Raw genomic sequence first — 19,237 nt, forward strand, 5'->3', positions numbered from 1 at the left:
GTATTACAATGACAATAAGCAACTGGCCTGTTAAATTGTTTGTCTCTTGTCTCATTTAAGTCTCTTGACGGCGCTATGCCAAAATTACTTGTACAAAAAACATTTCCGCTAAATGGTGCCGCATCATCCTTGTTTACTGTAAGGCGAGGCAGGCGGGTCGGGGTCGCCGCCATAAATCCTAATATTAGCAGCGAATAAGACGTGCTCGGGGACCTACTGATGAAGTCTTTACATTTTAAAGCTCCCTTAAGTTCGTGCTTAGCTACAATTAACGTCAACGGCCTGATATACGAGAGATAGTTGGAATGATTCAAGGCGGCTATCACTTTGGGCGGTAACTTGTATGATAAATGTACTCCTAAGCTTGCTTAAGCGTACTAAGGACTAAAGCTAAGCCAGAGTCGTCTCCCAGATATCAGCTTGGTATTAAGCGCGGAGGATTTTATTTCCATTTGATAATCTGCATTGCGCGTTATAATAAAGGGAAGCCATAAGCTACACGACATTTATATGAATGCCATCCATAAAGTAACCGCAGTCGGCACCTAGCATTACGTATGGGTAGCGCCCAAACATTCGGGATATTCGGGTATATTGTCCTCGGTTACACGCATCTAAAATTCATGCTTTAAACGCAGGGCGCGGGCGACTCGCGTGAGCTTTTATTGCAGCCACACAAAAGTAAACTTGGACATATTTTTATTCGTTACCTTGTAACAAACGTTACATTGTAAATTTACGTTAGCTCTGAATTAAAACTTAAGTCAAGTTAAAACATATTTGAAACTTTCAATATTTGTCAAACTTTCGGCGTCAAGTTCCTAAATACCTACACTTTTACGTTAATGAAACTTACAATTTTGCTTTGTGAATTAAATCTTTCATTTCTCTTAAGTATCTGTAGAATAATAATGTCGAGAAATTACTTTTCAAGTCTGTCTTTGAAATGAAACGACAATTATCGCGATAACGAGCGATCTATAAAAACAAGAAATCGTTCGGAACATACCCAAAGAGTCGTAAAACAAAGCGCATCATTCAAATATCCCATTATCCCGTGCGATTTAGCTCGCAGGAGCGGGCTCGGGTAAATTAAGCAAATTAAGAGGCAGCTCCTGAGACAGTAATTACGGCCGTCTATACTTGGCCCGGCACCAACGACGGTTATCTGCCGGCTTCCGATTTATCGGACCCGGCACGATTGCTGCCGCCAGGTACCGCTGACACTTGTTTTGTAGTTACGCGGCTTTTTTAAACCTGCGATAAGTTCAAACTGTTATCGGAATAGTTCGACAATAGTTCTCTTTTATTATTAGGTAACTTTAAACTACGAAAAGATCAAACCATTCATAGCATTCTTGTATAACAACCTCCGAACGTTTATTTCTAATTTACAAATAATTAAAAAATTGCAGCAATTAAACTCAATAAAGTTTGCAAGTTAGAGAATAGTACTGTGCGATTGTTAAATTAAATTAAACTGTAGGTGTAGCTTAACAACACGAACCACGCCGCCGAATTAAATTAAGCAGGAACTTGAGCGCAGTGAACATAAAATGTAAAATTCAGCAAAATAAAGTAGATACACCGGAGGCCGTCCAGGAAATAAGCAGATAAACCAGGAAATTACACGTTATCAAGTAGAACAGCTGTACATAGTGCAGCGCGTGGGCGGCGCGCGGCCTATCGACTGGCGCCGCGCCTTGCATACTCACCTCAAGGTCACCGCCGCCGTCTCCGCACCGACCGACCGACCCTACTCACAACCCTCTAAAAAAACCCTTACATTTTCAATTTTGCAAATTTAAAAAGTAACCCTCGTCCGGAAGGACGTCTCGCCGGGCGGGCGAGCGGCGCCCCGCGGGCGTCTCTGAGGAAACTGACGGACGTCGCCGGTCTTCCACGGGTTATATAGCTGGCAGCGGGGCGGGGCGCCGGCGCGAGTTGCGCCGTCGATTCGCGAACCCGATAAATAAATTAATTAAAAGTGCAAGTGAGTGATCGCCGCGTGCAGTCGACCTGAGCTCGTCTACGGATAGAGCTTCGCCTTAATTGGAATTTCAGACGCACCGGAGACTTGCCGGAGGTCCGGATTGTTCCCGAGTTTGAAATTTACGAGCGAGCCTCGACGAGCCAATACGGCTTTGGCTGCATATTGCAACAGCTGCTGCTACTACCCTACATGTACGACTTTTGTAAAAACTAGGTTTACGAACCCCCTAAATTACCAGATTTGAGTAGGTAAACCAAACAAGGAAAAGTATTTTTTTTTGAGCAACTAGAGTTAGATGGTAGCGCAAAAAAGGAATACCTACGTAAATATTTTATGTGCGTTTTATAGGTACCACATAGGAATACGTGTATACTTATGCGTTTTAAATATATACTTGTTTATCACTGAGTCAACGGACTAGGTATAAATAAAAGATTGAATAAAATTAGTCGCTATTAGTAGCCATGCAAGATTTACTTGGGCGGATAGGTAGGGCGCCCTTACAAGTTGTCGCTTTCGACAGAGTCGCCTTGCCTCATGTTGAAACATGCGATCGTTAAGCACGGGGTTATCAACTGTCAACTGAAAAAATAGACCTTTACGGCGACCACCATTTTGACACTGACATAATTGCTAGCGTGTGCGTAACTTACTTTCTATACGTATCGCTCGTACTCGCGCAATATTTGTGCGAGCCAGATGTAAAGAAGAACTATTTCGCAGACGTTGGCGAATATGTCAATTTGAAACTGCTAAGGCAATCGTGGTAAGGCTACTAGTGCAAACGCGTCTTAAGCCAATTGATATCTTTAACTAGTCCACGTAAAGCGTTTTGATGAAGTGTTAAAAATCTTAAAATTATAAATGCAAAATCAGAATGACTGTGACAACTATGTAAGTGAGTAGTTCGACAATCCTAGCGAGTCGGAATGTACGTTAGTACCTTAATAATAGCAAAGACCTATGTAACTCCGTATAAGATGAATACAGTCTAAGGAAAAAACGTGCCTCGGAAATCAAGAAAAATTTATTCTCGGACAGATGGCGCCTACACCTTTGGCCTATTCTCGACTAGATGGCATTGACGGTTTCGTTTGTTACTTAACAATTTTAACACATATCGGTAAAAGAACATGGGTCAAAATCATATAAAAATAATAAATACAAATAAAAAAATCATTTATCCATATTATATAAAAAAATGTATTTTTATATATTTTCAATTTTCATTTTTAGTTTTAAGTTTTTATCGTGTGTCGATAGATGGCAGTATAAATTTACTGTGACTACAAAATTTACTATGACAGTAACCCTCTATCCTATTTAATCTCTTTGATAATAGCATTATAATCTAACCCGTAATATTGAATCAATTTGTTGTATATCAACCACAGCTATGCCCCCACGTTTGATTTTTTTTAAATTTTTAATTTGTATAGGAATTAGGAGCATTTAAAATCTTGTATGAAATAGGTTTTTCGCACGTAATTTTTAGGGGCATAGCTATGGTTAATATACATCAAACAATGTAAGAATATGTTCCATAATGTGAATATCCAGTGAGGAACAAGGGGACTATAATATTTGTATGGAGAAGCGGCCGTCCCCTGTCCCCTTAAGAATCTCGATGATGTATTTTACGTTCGTTTGATAGCTTAAGACTCGCTTGCGATTGGTTTGGTCAAAGATAGATATAACTCCATGGTTTGGTAAAGGTAACAAATAATTAACATAAAATCGATAAAGGATGATCTGCCTTTTCGATAATTTTTGACGACCCACATTGATTTTACAGCCACGATTGATTTTTTTAATAACCATAAATAAATAAATAAATAAAAAATTATGAATTAACGAATTAGCGAAAATGTAGCATATATTTGAAGTAAATATTTATAGCTGCACTGTCCAGACTGTCCTGCGACGTAATAACACTCTTTATGAGAAAGTGTGATGAAAACGCGACTGTATAAATAATACATTAGGTAACTTTAACAACATAGACCACAAAAATGCTTTTATAACCCAGTTCCTCTTGTATCGATTGCCTGCATTTTCCATTCTATTTATATCTGGAAGTACTCGGCGGCAGCGATTTCCGATACAAGCGCAATATTACTTTCCTATTACACTTATAATTCGATTCGAATGGTATTTTTTCAGTAACACATAATAATTCTATGAGCAACTATACAAAAATAAATGGACTCATCACGGAAAATTAACAATTTCAATCAGTACCAAGAACAACGATTCCTGTGCGGGAACTCACAGCGGGGTTTTGTAATTCAAATCAATGTTCCTACGAAACTTTTTTTTATCAACTGGATCTGGGTAGAGTTGTAATACCGGCGATAAATTATCATCACACATAATAAAAAAAAAAAAAATACTAAATCGAATATTTATATATTGAAATTGAATTAGGTCTGGTGTATAACAAACAAACAGGTATATTGAATAGTATAAAATAAAAAATAAACACATCTAACAATATTTTTTAAGAAAAAAAAACCGACTTCAATGGGGGATGCCGGTGAAAGATTATTGTTGATGGTGCACTCTTAGATTCCATTCAATGAAATGAAAAAGACAGCATCTTTTGCCTAATTATGTAGAAAAGGAGGTAAAACCACCCAATTTTCTGATAGAAGTTCGGTTCTGTGAGGATCGCAGTTCAAACGTAACCTAACCCAGTTGTCTAGTAGCATTTCGTTTCTGTAAAGGTAGCAGTTCTAACTCTCCGGGTTCGAGTTCAGGTACGGGTCCGAACCGGGTCCGGGTCCGAGTCCGGGTTCGAGTCCGGGTCCCAGTCCAAAAAATACTAAAATTCACTATACAGGGTGGCTAAAAAATAAGTGCATTCCCGTTGCCAGGGAGGTTTTGGGATTATACTGAGCAACTTTTACTATATGGGACCAACCCCGCACTTATTTTTTAGCCATCCTGTATGCCTTTAAAATTTAAGTTCCCTCGATTCCTCATGGATCCCATCATCAAAAGTGCGTTTTGACAAAAACGGAACCAATCTTACAATCAAAAAAATAATTTTCAAAATCGGTCTAGAAATTGACGGTTATGGAGTAACAAAAAAAAACAACCGAATTGAGAACCCTCCTTTTGAAATCTTGAAGTCGGTAAATATTATTTTTTTATATACTCAATAGCGACCGACTTCTTCTTCTTCTGGCCGAAGGAAAATTTATAAAATTTATAGTATTTGTAATATTGGCCTTGTTGCCTGATTAACTTTTTTTATTAAATGAATAAATAAATAAATATAATTGTATAATAAATATGTCAATTCTGCATATAACAAAAGAAGAAAAAATTATTGCCGCCCGAACAGGGACTTGAACCCTGGACCCTTGGATTAAAAGTCCAATGCTCTACCGACTGAGCTATCCGGGCTATGTGTAATGTGCCGAAAATACGTAATACAAGCCCGTTTACTTATGACGTTTGGTTTCTGAGTATATCATTGCCGTTGCCGTTATAGATAAGAAGGTTGGGGCCACTTGCACCATCCCACTCACCCGAGGTTAAGCGGTAAAACCGTTAACTCAGTGACATATTCTACTGGTAACCATGGTAACTCCATGTTTAACCGGTTAACCCCGGGTTAGTGGGATAGTGCAAGTGGCGCTTAGAGGTGTACGTACCGTTCTCTTATTTATACACTACAAAATATGGAATAGAAACAAATATTGGGGAGATGAGATGTCCAAACCTTTATTTAAGTATGTACAGTCAGCTGCAGAGAGAGTTGATCCCCCCTGCATATAGACTGTTTGTATGCAGGGGGGGAGGGTCAACTATCTCTGCCCCTGCAGCTGCCTGTACATGTTGCTGAAAATACCGAATACACGGAATACATAATAGTACTTTGCTTTCGGATAGGGAGTAACACTGCAAAGTTCTGTCGCCGTAAATCATAGAGTAACTTATACATAAATATATTATATGTATACTATGCCTTAAACAGTTTTATGACAAGTTTTCACAGATTATTTGTTACGAGCAAATATTACATTAATGCATCAAGGCGGTTTGTTTACAGTTTGTGCTGGTGGCGCCCCCACACAGAATTTTGGGTAATATTACCTATTCTTTACACTTATTTTTTAGGGTTCCGTAGTCAACTAGGAACCCTTATAGTTTCGCCATGTCCGTCAGTCTGTCCGCGGCTTTGCTCGGTAGTAGCAAAGATAGATATAACTCCGTAATAGATGGATACAGTCTAAGGAAAAAACGTGCCTCGAAAATCAAGAAAATTTTATTCTCGATCAGATAGCGCCACTAGCCTTGGCCTACTCTCGTATAGAGGGCGTTGACGGTTTCCTTTGTTATTTATAATTTTAACGCATATCAGTGAAAGAACACGGGTCAAAATCATATAAAAATAATTAATGCAAATAAAAAATCATTTATACATATTTAAATACATTTTAACGTATTTTTATAAATCTTCATTTTTAGTTTTAAAGTATGTCGATAGATGGCAGTGAATTTACAGTGATTACAAAATTTACTATGACAGTACCGCTCTATCTTATTATATCCTCTTTGGTAGTAGTTAGAGCTAGAAAATTGAAATTTGGCATGGATATATGTCAATTATGCCGACAAAGTAGTAATATAAAATGAAATCAAAAAAATAAATTTTTTAATACAGTTGCTCAAAAAGTGCTACTTTTCGTGGCTGTTTAGCGTGCGGTTTTCGGGAACTAGTGCTTTTTACTTTTCCAATTTTTTTAAATTTTTACTTGTTCCAATTAATGACTACTTATTGATGAGTGTTAATATTAGTTTCTTTTAAACGTCGTAATCAACATAAAAACCTACTGTTAATGTAAGAATACAAAAAAAATATGCATATTTCATATTTTATTACTTACCTCTTCAACATTATAAGTATTACACGTTTATTTTTTAATGTCGAAAAACCGTTCTTAATAAGTTGTCTGAATGGAACGGAACGCATCTTTCCGCACTTGCATCGAAATGTACAATTTTTTTAGAGTGTAAACAATTACGTGTAGTGGAGGTACACGTAATTTTTTTTTCGTTACAACCCTATAGTGTGGGGTATCGTTAGATAGCATAAAAATTGTTTTGAACCCGATAGCAAGTTTTATACTAAACATCGTCGGTGCATCCTCTACAAACATTTCACTATCGTTACTCTTTGACCACTGTAAGCACTTCATCAGTTATTTCAGTGGCTAATCTCGAGCCCCTGTGGCCTAATGGATAAGGCATCGGCCTCCTAAGCCGGGGATTGTGGGTTCGAGTCCCACCAGGGGTAAGCGAACTTTTGTTTTATTAGAATCCGATTATTTTTAAAAGAATTTCAGTCGAGTGATGAATGCTTGAAAGAAATAAACTCACAGCAAACACCAATTGTAACGTGATACGCCGGAAAATTGCTTTTTGTTTGTTTTTCGTGAAAGCGCGGCCGTCATTGGAATTTTCGCCTGTTTATCCGATAATGTGCCCGCTGTCTGTACCCTGCTCTGTTCGACAAATCGTTTACAACCATTTTTAGGGTTCCGTACCCGAAGGGTAAAAACGGGACCCTATTACTAAGACTCCACTGTCCGTCTGTCCGTCTGTCTGTCACCGGGCTTTATCTCATGAACTGTGATAGCTGGACAGTTGAAATTTTCACTGATTATGTGTTTCTGCCGCTATAACAACAAATACTAAACAGTACGGAACCCTCGATGGGCAAGTCAGACTCGCACTTGTTTTTTGTTTCTGCTAGTCCTGAGAATTATTTTAAGGAAGATATATAAAAAGTTGATGCCAGTATCTACTACAGTAGATTGGTACTGGCATCAATTTTCTATATTTATCTTCCAAAGATATGGTTATCTTGAACTTGCACCTCTTGTTTTACCATTAAGTATTTACTGTAAGATTAGTTTTGGCTTAATTAAGGATTAATGTAATTAATCAATATGTCATATCATAATCCCATTATTACAATATTAAAAAACTATGGAAATTCATTAAGTTATTTATTATAAAATAAAAAAGTCTTTATTAACGCTAAGTAATTCATCTTCAACTGCAAAAATATCTATGCTACTGACGCATTCTTAAATATCTTCACATTATAAGTATATACTTGTATACACCAATTGAGTGCGTTAACTGACTAACGTATCTACATTCGATAACTTAGTGAAAGCTTTAATGAAAAGGACGTATGAAAATACATTAGATAAATGGCGCCATAGCCCCTCCAAGAATGTTTAGTCGTGTTCTACCAGCAAACGTTTCTAGATTATTTAAAATTCTAAGCACTTGGGATATAATATAAAGGAATAGAACACGAGCACGCAAATAATATGCTTTATTACGTCGTACAGTCGCAATAAAGACCAATAGAAATTGTGAAATGCCTTCAATATTGAAAACGGCGACCCAGTTCCTGCGGTCGGGGGTTGGGAGGGGGGGGGGGCGGAGAGGGGGGGACAATTAATACAAGCTCGTCATCTGTTTTATGAGTGGACCGGCCATACTTGTGTGCGATAGGGGCGAGAAAACTGTTTCACTGCAGCGCTCATCTACTTTTTTGAGGCATTTCGGGAAATTGTAACGGGTTCGAAACTAATGCGGTGAAACTTATTTCAAGGAGGAAGATTTCACGTAATAATACATAATGCTTGATAAGGCGTAGTAGCCATGGTATTAGGTATATCTTGAATGGCCTAAAATACTTTAGAAATAGGTCACATTATGTAGGATTTTCTCCCGATCTTCGTGTCGTTTTAATATATTCTGTCTTGTTTTAATAATTGAATTAGTTGTTAACAAGACAGTTTCTAACGTTGAGTTAATCATTTTAAAACATACGTGTAAATATTTGGCGCGAGGCCTCCGACGTCTCCGATCCGATCCGAGTCCATATTGAATTGGGAAATATCAGAGCACCTCAGGAAGAAAATCACAAGTGACAGAAGCCTTAATTCAGACCGATCCCGGCCAGACGGACGGTGGCTGACGGGTAGATTGGGTACCTGATACACTTCTAGTCTACAGATAAACAGTATTTTATATTTCATAAGGAACCTTAAGGAATAAACCTACCTTCTTTATGAAATATAAATGGTACAATAAACAGAGACGACTAAGATTTTCAAGTTTTGCTGGAGTGGTTAGTTATAAGCGCTCTTATACATATTAAGTGACATCCTTTCGTTTCAACGGCTACAGTATATATATAGCAATAGAAATTCCATGGAATTGAAAAAGTGAAAAGTACCGTTATGCGACTAAATATACTGTTCTGTGTTAGTTTCATGTTCGTAGTACCTCAAAAAATACATTGAGCGCTTGACGTGCGTGTTGTCGAGTCGTGCAGTGTATCTATTGAGATACAAGTCAAGCCTTGTATTCAGTTGTAAGTAATTCACCACGAGCCCTGATTATATAATAATTAATTAAATTATAATAATTTCTGTTCTGAAAATGTTATGGGTTTTATCTGGCAGCCTGGCAAAGGTGATATTTCTGGTAATGTAAAGATGTAAAAATCAAAATCAAATCAAATATAATTTATTTTCAGGCAACTAAGGCCCAGATACATAATATACCTTACAATGTAACATATTATATACCTACAATAAAAAACCATTTCGGCGACACAGTTTTCTGTTGCGGTGTAGGATTCGGCAGATGCCCAGCAACAAAGCAGGTTAAGTTGTTGCTGAATACGTTGACATTACCTACTTTTAGCAGATGTTGTAACTATCTGTGCCAAAATCATCTGACGGTAGCGTTTTCATCTGTTTTATTTTCTTTATCCCGCAAGAAATAATAAATAAACTCAGGTAGTGAGGTTATGCAGACTTGACAAATTTAAGATTTTCCGAACGACGATTACATGTGACACTATTTCTAACACAGAAATTTTCCCTAGGTATTTTACAGAGCCTATTATTGTTACACCTCAATTCAAGCCTGTAAGATGATCATTTGGGGTTAAAGCGGGCCTAAGACTATTGGCCGTATAGTGAGTTGTTGTTTTAGAATAGGCGATTGAATTCGATATTATTTCCTGCTTAGCGCGGGCATGGCGCCGACAGCACCGCGGGAGTACTGTCACTTGCTTGTCATCGGCAGCTGGGAAACAATGCTGTTTATTTCCATGTAATAACCATCGGTATTGCTATCGGACGTCCGCGGCAGGCGGCAGGAGCAGGCTTATTCTACATTTTGATAAGGGAGCCGGCCGGCTGCCACACAAATGGAAAGATAATCCTATTTATATATGAACAAACTATGAAAACGCCGACGCTTAATAATCTTGTACCAAAGACCTATATAACTCCGAATAAGATGAATAAAGTCTAAGGAAAAAACGTGCCTCGGAAATCAAGAAAAATTGATTCTCGCACAGATGTCGCTACCACCAATACCGTCCTTTGGCCTATTCTCATTTAGATGGCGTTGAAGGTTTCGTTTGTTATTTAATTAATTTTTTTTTATTTAATTTAATTTTAACACATATCAGTGAAATAACATGGGTCAAAATCATATTAAAAAAAAAAATATATTATCCATATATCTATATATGTATATAAATGCACGTGTCCTTTTAGCTTTAATCGTGTGTCGATAGATGGCAGTAAATTTACTGTGACTACAAATTTACTGACAGTACTCCTTTATCCTATATATTCTCTTTGCTTGTAATGAAGTAAATTCGCCTTTGGGACTTTCTTTTATTTAGCAATAAGCAACCAGGCAATTTAGTCATATAAAAATCTAGCTCTAGATGTAGGTACTTATCTACATTTTGCCCCGGAGGATTTCAACGCATTTAAGACGTTGGTTAACCTACTCGTAGCGAGGCGTCTGTTACTATAGGTAGCTTGTTTTGTTTTGGTATAAATAGGTGGTCCACCGAAAGGAACCTTACACGAATACGGTAGATATTTATTACAATTTACGGATATCTCAACATTTATGTTTATGAAGTTTCCCGCAGTAACGTAATGGTGAGTTCGCTCGTCGTTAATTTTACGATGGGCTAAAGTTATTGGGGCCAAGCACTAATGTTTAATGCGACATTTGCAGGTTACAGTATCATTTCGACATTAGGTTATCAAAACAAATCGATTTTAGTATTTATATCTATCTATGTCCTTTCAGGTTAAAATGAAAATTGCCAACTGTTAGTTTTTCTGGCAAGAAGGATGAAAAATACTCTTGGAAACATGATTTTTATGCCAAAACTGAAACTGAAACTTCGGTCGGACACTAGTACCTAAATATTCAATAGACCGTTCAATAGATTCAATAGGTGCATAAATCCAACTCAAGTTACGATATGGTAGTAAGGTGTTCAAACTTAAGCAGCAGTTTGTTCCAGTACTTATCCAAGTTCTTACACTCTAAATCCAGATTTGCTTTATTATGGTCGACTTCCAATAACCAAAGATATTGCAAAGAGGATATAATATTATAGAGCGGTACTGTCATAGTAAATTTTGTAACCACAGTAAATTCACTGCCATCTATCGACACACTTTAAAACTAAAAATGAGATTTATAAAAATACGATTAAATTAATTAATTTTTTTTATTTGCATTAATTATTTTTATTATTTTGACCCATGTTCTTTCACTGATATGAGTTAAAATTCTTAAATAACAAACGTAACCGTCAACGCCCTCTATACGAGAGTAGGAAAAAGTAGTGGCGCCATCTGATCGAGAATCAAATTTTCGTGATTTTCGAGGCACGTTTTTTCCTTAGACTGTATCCATCTATTGCAATAACAAAACATTTCATTTGTATTGTGCTTTTAGCTTTGGAACGGCTGACTCGCCAGGGACCGGCGCCGCGCTCTCGTAAACCGGCCACTAGATGGAGCTGCCCGTTTTACGGCCGCGTGCGCAACGAGCTGTAATGGAGCTACAATATTGACAGACCATTAATTCGACAGGAAATTGTGCTGAAATCGCTAGCTGCAGGTGATTGTGAACTTTTCAAATTACCCGCGGGCACGCGGTTGTTTCCACTTCAAATAGACGTTAGCTCTCGACTCCGAGTTGAACAAACTCGACGGGCTACGGTTACTGTTCATCAATTTGCTTACCAAGCATTCGCTTTAAACGAATCACCAGTTCAGTAACAAATATAAGTAATCGGAGATCAAACTTACACCGGTTCGATTGAGATAAGTGCTCGCCTGCTCGGTATAAAACGTGGGGTTGCGGAGTGCAGGTACACTAAATAAATGCAAAAAATAGAGTAAGGTAGAAGCGCTGCCCTGGTGTTCAAATACTTGCTGTGATAGTTTTACCTACCTACCCTAAAATAAGGAAACAATTAAAAAAAAAAAAAAACATGCGTTGAAGTTGACACTTTGAACACCATAGGAGCGCTTCTGCCTTACTCTATTTTTTTGCATTTATTTAGTGAGCACCAATTAAAAAAAAGTTATTATTTGCTGTATTTTGCAATATTCACTAATATCCAGGGCACCCCGTCGCAGTTGTCGTAAAGTAAGATTCACCGGCAAAAGGATATCAGAAATGCGAAGAAAATACTGATTTGATGCTTAGCAGCAGGATGCAACCGCGATTAACGTTTAGATGGGAAACTAAAGGCGAGGTTAGGATCTAACTAAACATTGCTTTTGTAATTATTAACTAAAATAACGCTTTTGGCAGTGCATTGCCCACTTTGAAGCAATTTCGACTTCACTTGTTTCTTAATTATTTTGTTGTTTTTAAGGGTTCCGTACCCAAAGGGTAAAAACGAGCCCTATTACTAAGACTCCGCCGTCTGTCTGTCTGTCTGTCGGTCGGTCTGTCACCAGGCTGTATCTCATAAACCGTGTTAGCTAGTCAGTTGAAATTTTAACATTTAAAACTTTGGCGTGTTGAATACATATTAATCACATTTAAAATCGGGTCTATCGCGAATTTATTTTCCTATGTCGAAACGTTGGTAAATAAAGATAACAAAATTAATTCGCGATAGACCCGATTTTAAATGTGATTAATAGATGTCATTTTTACAGATGATGTATTTCTGTTGCCGCTATAACAACAAATACATACTAAAAACAGAATAAAATAAATATTTAAGTGGGGCTCCCATACAACAAACGTGATTTTTTGCCGTTTTTTCCTAATGGTATGGAACCCTTCGTGCGCGAGTGCGACTCGCACTTGGCCGGTTTTTTTGTAAATTGTTCCGAATTGTTTTTTTTAAATATTCTACTAGCTTCTGCCCGCGACTCCGTTTGCGTGGGATGATAATGATGATGATTGATATAAACTATTCTACGTCCTTCCTTAACTATCTCCATACCAAATTTCATCTAAATCGGTTTAGCGATTTAAGCGTGAAGAGGTGACACAGAGTTACTTTCGCATAATTATAATATTAATAGTGATCTGATCTGTAAACGTCTCTTCCTAGAGAAGCCTAGATCACAAATAGTAATCGTCTAGACAGTGGTTAGCTCTTCACATGTGTATACACTATTGACCAAAATTATATTTAAGGCCGTCTCTTGGCACTAGATTGACCTATTTGGAGCCCAAGAGACTTGACTCGGGTGGAAAACTTCACCCATTTCATTTAAAAAATTGTAAATATTTCAGAAAAACCCTCGACCTATTGAGATATGCGATAGAGAGAAAAGCCTAAAAATAAACAAACCTACCCATTTTTTAAAATTATAATTTAATAATTATAATAAAAGATAATAATACCTACATGGAATAATATGCTCCACAAAACTACATGTAAGTAGTTTAACTCTAGAGTCCGGTATCAGTCTCTCATTTCTTCTTATGACTATTAGGTATATTGTCCACAGGAAAGAGACCCGTTTTCTTGAATGTTTTTGAATTTACTGTTGTTGTTTATACCCAGCTGGTAAGTAGGTACTTACTCGTATCTATATAGCCTACAATTAATTGTAAGGGTAATGTTGATTGAGCGGTGCTGGGATATCATAGTCGGTTAGCATCAAGAAGTTAAGTATAGAAAGCACTAGAGGTTGCCCGTAGAACAAAGGTACGCACATTTAAAAGTCACCCAAAGAAAAAAGAGAAATAATGCATGCCTCAAAAATTTGTATTATGTGCAGTTGCGTGTTTTCATAAGTATCTTGGTTAGCGAGAAATCATTGGAACACTGGTGTTCGCGAACAGCGCCCCGACCGGCGATAGAGGGACATTTTCTTTTCTTTTAATTAAGCCGCCCGCGTCGTAAATTTTACGAGCCCCGTGATTTAACTATTATTTGTCATCAATCCGATAGCCAGGCAAATAGCGCTGACGGCGTGTAGCGAATAAAACTTAACGTGTCGGCATTTATGTGGGTATTTACCGCTTTTATTTGCGAAACATTTGTCAATTATATAGAAAAAAAAAAACAAATCTTAAATGTTTTATTTGCAAATATATGTAATAAAGTAATGGTAATCTTATTATATATATATATATATCGCTTTATTTGACCAACAGGCATGCAAAAAATATATGTAAATATGTAGGAACGATTTTAATTTTAAACATATTGTACCTATATTTAAGATTAAAATCATTCTAAGATATAGGTTGTCTTAATTCTAAAATATTAGTTATTATAATAATAAATTACAATCTCCGGGTGTATACTAACTGCATTATACAAAATTTCAGGTTAATGCTCTATTTTTTATATGTTTGACCTGATTGGTTCAACATTATCATCTTGAACTACTCTTGTCGTGGACTATCGTCCACAGCAGTATTTTAATTTGTAAGAGCACTACCTAAGGCGTTTAAAAGTTCCAAATATTGGTCTTAAGTAGGCCTATTGCTAAAGACGAAAATATACGTAATATAAAATAGACGTTAGCTTTATTGTCGGTCGTCACGTTTGATTGCACCATATTGCACGAAGCAACCTTTCTTGTAGTATCCCGTTTTTTTATTCCAATAATGATTTATTTATTGTTACATACAGCGTTACAGTAAAACTAATAAAAAAGATAAAACTATACAAATTAATGAAAAAGATAAAAGAAAAAGTATATACAAGAATATATCACTCCTATATATATATATGTATATATATATATATATATATATATATATATATATATATATATATATATATATATGATATCACTTCTGACACTCCTTTCCTTTTATCATAGAGTAACTTATACTAGAGCGGTACTGTCATAGTAAATTTTGTAACCCCAGTAAATTCACTGCCATCTGTCGACACAATTTAAAACTAACAATAAATATTTATAAAAATACGTTAAAATGTATTTAAATATGGATAAATGATTTTTTTTATTTGCATTAATTATTTTTATGATTTTGACCCATGTTCTTTCACTGATATGCGTTAAAATTATAAATAACAAACGAAACGGTCAACGCCCTCTATACGAGTGTAGGCCAAAACTAGTGGCGCCCTCTGATCGAGAATCAAATTTTCGTGATTTTCGAGGCACGTTTTTTCCTTAGACTGTATCCATCTATTATGGAGTTATATCGATCTTTGCTTTTATTTAAAGTTAAGAGGCTATTTTAAAGGCTTAGATAACGAAGTTACTTGAATTTACACTTATTCAATTACTAGCGCCATCTATGTTAAACTTATATAACTATTTTACATCCTGCCATCTGTTGTTGAATAGTAATACTATGTAAGAATTATTTTAGTTTCAACTAATAACGGTAGATGGCGCACAACATATCATCAAGCTACTCGCCAATAGATGGCGTTACAAAAAAAAATTAAAAATGCATTGCAATTGCATCAATCAGTCCATTACATGCTAGAAGGATTAAATCTCCCCCGATCTCAACAAAATTATAAGTTAAGTAGGAATTTCAATGTAATTTAGATGTACGTAACCTCCAATTTTAATTTTGTTACCTCGCCTAGAAATGATTCACTTAGTGGGCTTAAGTGCATAGATTAGTATATGTTATTACTGTAACTTAAGTGGGGCACTAAAACATGGAATTACAACTTTGATACTAAGCTAGCTAGCTACACTGCTGACAACACGCGCTTTTTTAAATATCGGAACAGAATATTTATTCGATTTTATTTATTCGATCATAAGTCCGTCCAAAGAGGATATAATAGGATAGAGCGGTACTGTCATAGTAAATTTTGTAACCACACATTCACTGCCATCTATCGACACACTTTAAAACTAAAAATGAAGATTCATAAAAATACTATAAAATGTATTTAAATATGGATAAATTATTATTTTTATTTGCATTAATTATTTTTTGATTTTGACCCATGTTCTTTCCCTAATATGCGTTAAAATTGTTAAAGGTCAAAGGTAGTAGCGCCATCTGATCAAGAATCAAATTTTCGTGATTTTCGAGGCACGTTTTTTCCTTAGACTGTATACATCTATTACGGAGTTATATCTATCTTTGGTCCGTCTAAGCAAAGAGAATATATAGGATAGAGGGTTACTGTCATAGTAAATCTTGTAGTCACAGTAAATTTACTGCCATATCTATCCACATACGATTAAAACCAAAAAACAGGCAAAGTGCGAGTTGGACTCGCCCACCGAGGGTTCCGTACTTTTTAGTATTTGTTGTTATAGCGGCAATAGAAATACATCATTTGTGAAAATTGCAACTGTCTAGCTATCACGGTTCATGAGACGGCTTGGCAGACAGACAGACGGACAGACGGACACAGCGGAGTCTTAGTAATAGGGTTCCGTCATGTTCTTTCACTGATATGTGTTAAAATTGTTAAATCACAAACGAAACCGTCAACGCCATCTAGCCGAGAATAGGCCAAAGGTTTAGGCGCCATCTGTCCGAGAATCATTTTTTCTTGATTTCCGAGGCACGTTTTTTCCTTAGACTGTATTCATCTTATATGAAGTTACATATAGGTCTTTGCAGCTTTGGTCTAAGCTAATTTTGCATCAATTTGAACAGAACCACGTGAGAGAGTGTGATATTTTCATAGAAATTTGACATTAATTATGACATTTCCACACTTTGTTATTGCAAATGTCATGCAGAGTTACCTTGACCTGACTCTAGCACTTACCTCCATGTAAGATTGGTGTGTTTCCACGTCGCCCCTTGAAAAGCAAATCGCTTCTTTCTGGTAGAGTTTTCTTCGTAACCTTCTCTGTCGGGCCGTCCACATCGTCTCTTACTCAGAAGCTCTTTCGTGGCTTCGTCGACTTCGCCTGTTACCGGTATGCCACCAAATTCCTGAAAATTAAAAAAAAATGTTACACTAAGTACACTTTGATCGAGAAAGATAGTCTTATTGCGATTCCTATAAGAGGAAAGAGAAAATAGTGCCATGTTTTGTCTTTATCACCGATCAGGCATGTTTTCGTGTTCGGGTTATGGCATCATGTGGGCATCATAGCAAGGAGGCTATGGCGAAATAACGAAATTTATAAGAGTGAAAGAGAAAAGACATTGGACATGCATCATCATCATCATTCATTCAATTTAAGAGCTGTAGGCTCTTGTCGGTGCAGCGTCATGAAGTTGTCTCCACCTTGGTCTATCCGAAGCCAGCCCTTTAGTATCCTGGTACGACACGGCCCCTGCATGCTCCTTTACTTGGACATTGGACATGCAAACCGGATAAATTGCGTAGTATACATTCTATATAAATATTCTTTCTCTTACCCCCAGTCGCTCGGTGGCGCGTCTATACTTACTATGTCTATGACTAAGAAGTTACAATAAAGAAAAATACTTACACTTTAAATACAGGAATATTGCAGGATTACAGTCCCTATTTTCCACTATTCCCTACAAATATATCTATGAATTTTGAGTTTTGGTGCGACAGATAGATGTCAGAAAGGTGACAGTTAAATAATATACTTACTTTACTCTTTGCAGTTAAATACTAGTCTAGCGAACTTTTACGAAACATTATTGTCGATGACTATACAGCTCGTCTTAGGTACTTCTTAGGGTCAATAACTTGTTTATTATGAGTACAGGTTATTATAATAGGTACGTCTTAAGGCGGGATTCCACCAGTGCGCGGCACTGTGCGGCACAAGCATTTTTGTACTGAATATGCTTGTGCCACACAGTGCAACACACTGGTAGAATCCCGCCTTTACGTTTTCTTGTGGACAGCATAAAATAAACGGACTATAAAGCCTAATTTTCTTACTTTAATCCTGAGCCGGAGAGTTGGAGCGTTTTCACATTTGTCCGATCGGATATCGGATGTCCGATGATCCTTAGAGAAAAGCAGCTGCTAGAGAGTGTCCTTTGGCATCAAGTCCTTCTTTTTTGGATCAACGTTATCTTTTGAACAATAAACAATGAATAAACAGGCGCTTTTTAAATTTTTACTATTTTGTGGTCGTATCCGACATCCGATATCGGATCGGATAATGCGAAAATGACCTAAGAGGTTGGCTAGTCTTCTGGCTAGCGAAAACGGAAGCTGTACCATAGTACAGCTACGTTTTGATCGCGATCCTGAAGTCCTGGTAGTACTCGACGGCGGCGCCGCTCACCAGGTTCTGCACCTCGGGCCGCCCCGTCTGGAGGTACTTGAACCCGAACTGTAGGCCAAGCACATGATTGGCGCGACAGTATCTCGCCGCGAGATAGACTACAACTGTATGAATTAAAGAGGGACGGGTAGTCTATGTAGCGGCGTGATACTCTCGCGCCAATCATGTGCTAGCCCGGCTGGAGCTGGTCTGTCTGCAATAACCATGTTATTACCTGCAACGTTTTGATCGCGATCCTGAAGTCGTCCTCGTAGTACTCTGCGGCGGCGCCGCTCACCAGGTTCTGCACCTCGGGCCGCCCAGTCTGTAGGTACCCGAACTTCTGGAGGTAGTCTGTCTGAAATGAAACAAAGTAAAAGTAATAAAATTAATTATGTTTTTAATACTTTATTATGCAAATTGGCCAGGAACTACATAACTCATAATCCTCATTTTATTTTTTTATAGACCAGAATCGGATTCAAACCACTACCTTGACTTTTTGTGCCAGATATTGGGCGCCACACAAAGGAAAAACTATGTATGAATGAATCTGAATCCTACGGAGTAATTTTCTTAGTCATTAACTGATTATAAACGGGATCGTTGCTAAAAATAAGTTTTAATGGAAATCACTCATTAACCTGAATAAACTCCCTAATCAAACATGCCCTTTTCGTTATTCATGGCACGGAGTCTTCACGCGGCATGTTTACACGACACACAATGG

At 37.1% G+C, this 19,237-nt stretch overlaps 1 protein-coding gene and 2 non-coding genes across 4 annotated transcripts in view; 1 reads left to right on the top strand and 2 right to left on the bottom strand.

The window, feature by feature from the left end:
- LOC134746178 (matrix metalloproteinase-2) overlaps positions 1-19,237 on the bottom strand; it is a 218,673-nt gene that overhangs the window by 136,830 nt on the left and 62,606 nt on the right. For both annotated transcript variants that reach the window (XM_063680494.1, XM_063680495.1), the window contains exons 3-4: positions 18,743-18,865; positions 17,073-17,242 (exon numbers count right to left, since the gene is read on the bottom strand). In XM_063680494.1, the coding sequence (XP_063536564.1) occupies positions 17,073-17,242; positions 18,743-18,865 (293 nt within the window). The remainder of the gene's footprint in view (positions 1-17,072; positions 17,243-18,742; positions 18,866-19,237) is intronic.
- Trnak-uuu (transfer RNA lysine (anticodon UUU)) lies at positions 5,332-5,404 on the bottom strand. Its single transcript has one exon. It is a non-coding gene; the product is annotated as a tRNA-Lys (tRNA).
- Positions 7,229-7,301, top strand: Trnar-ccu (transfer RNA arginine (anticodon CCU)). The gene has a single exon. It is a non-coding gene; the product is annotated as a tRNA-Arg (tRNA).

The sequence above is a fragment of the Cydia strobilella genome, chromosome 12 (genome assembly GCF_947568885.1).
Source record: "Cydia strobilella chromosome 12, ilCydStro3.1, whole genome shotgun sequence".
Lineage (NCBI taxonomy): Eukaryota > Metazoa > Arthropoda > Insecta > Lepidoptera > Tortricidae > Cydia > Cydia strobilella.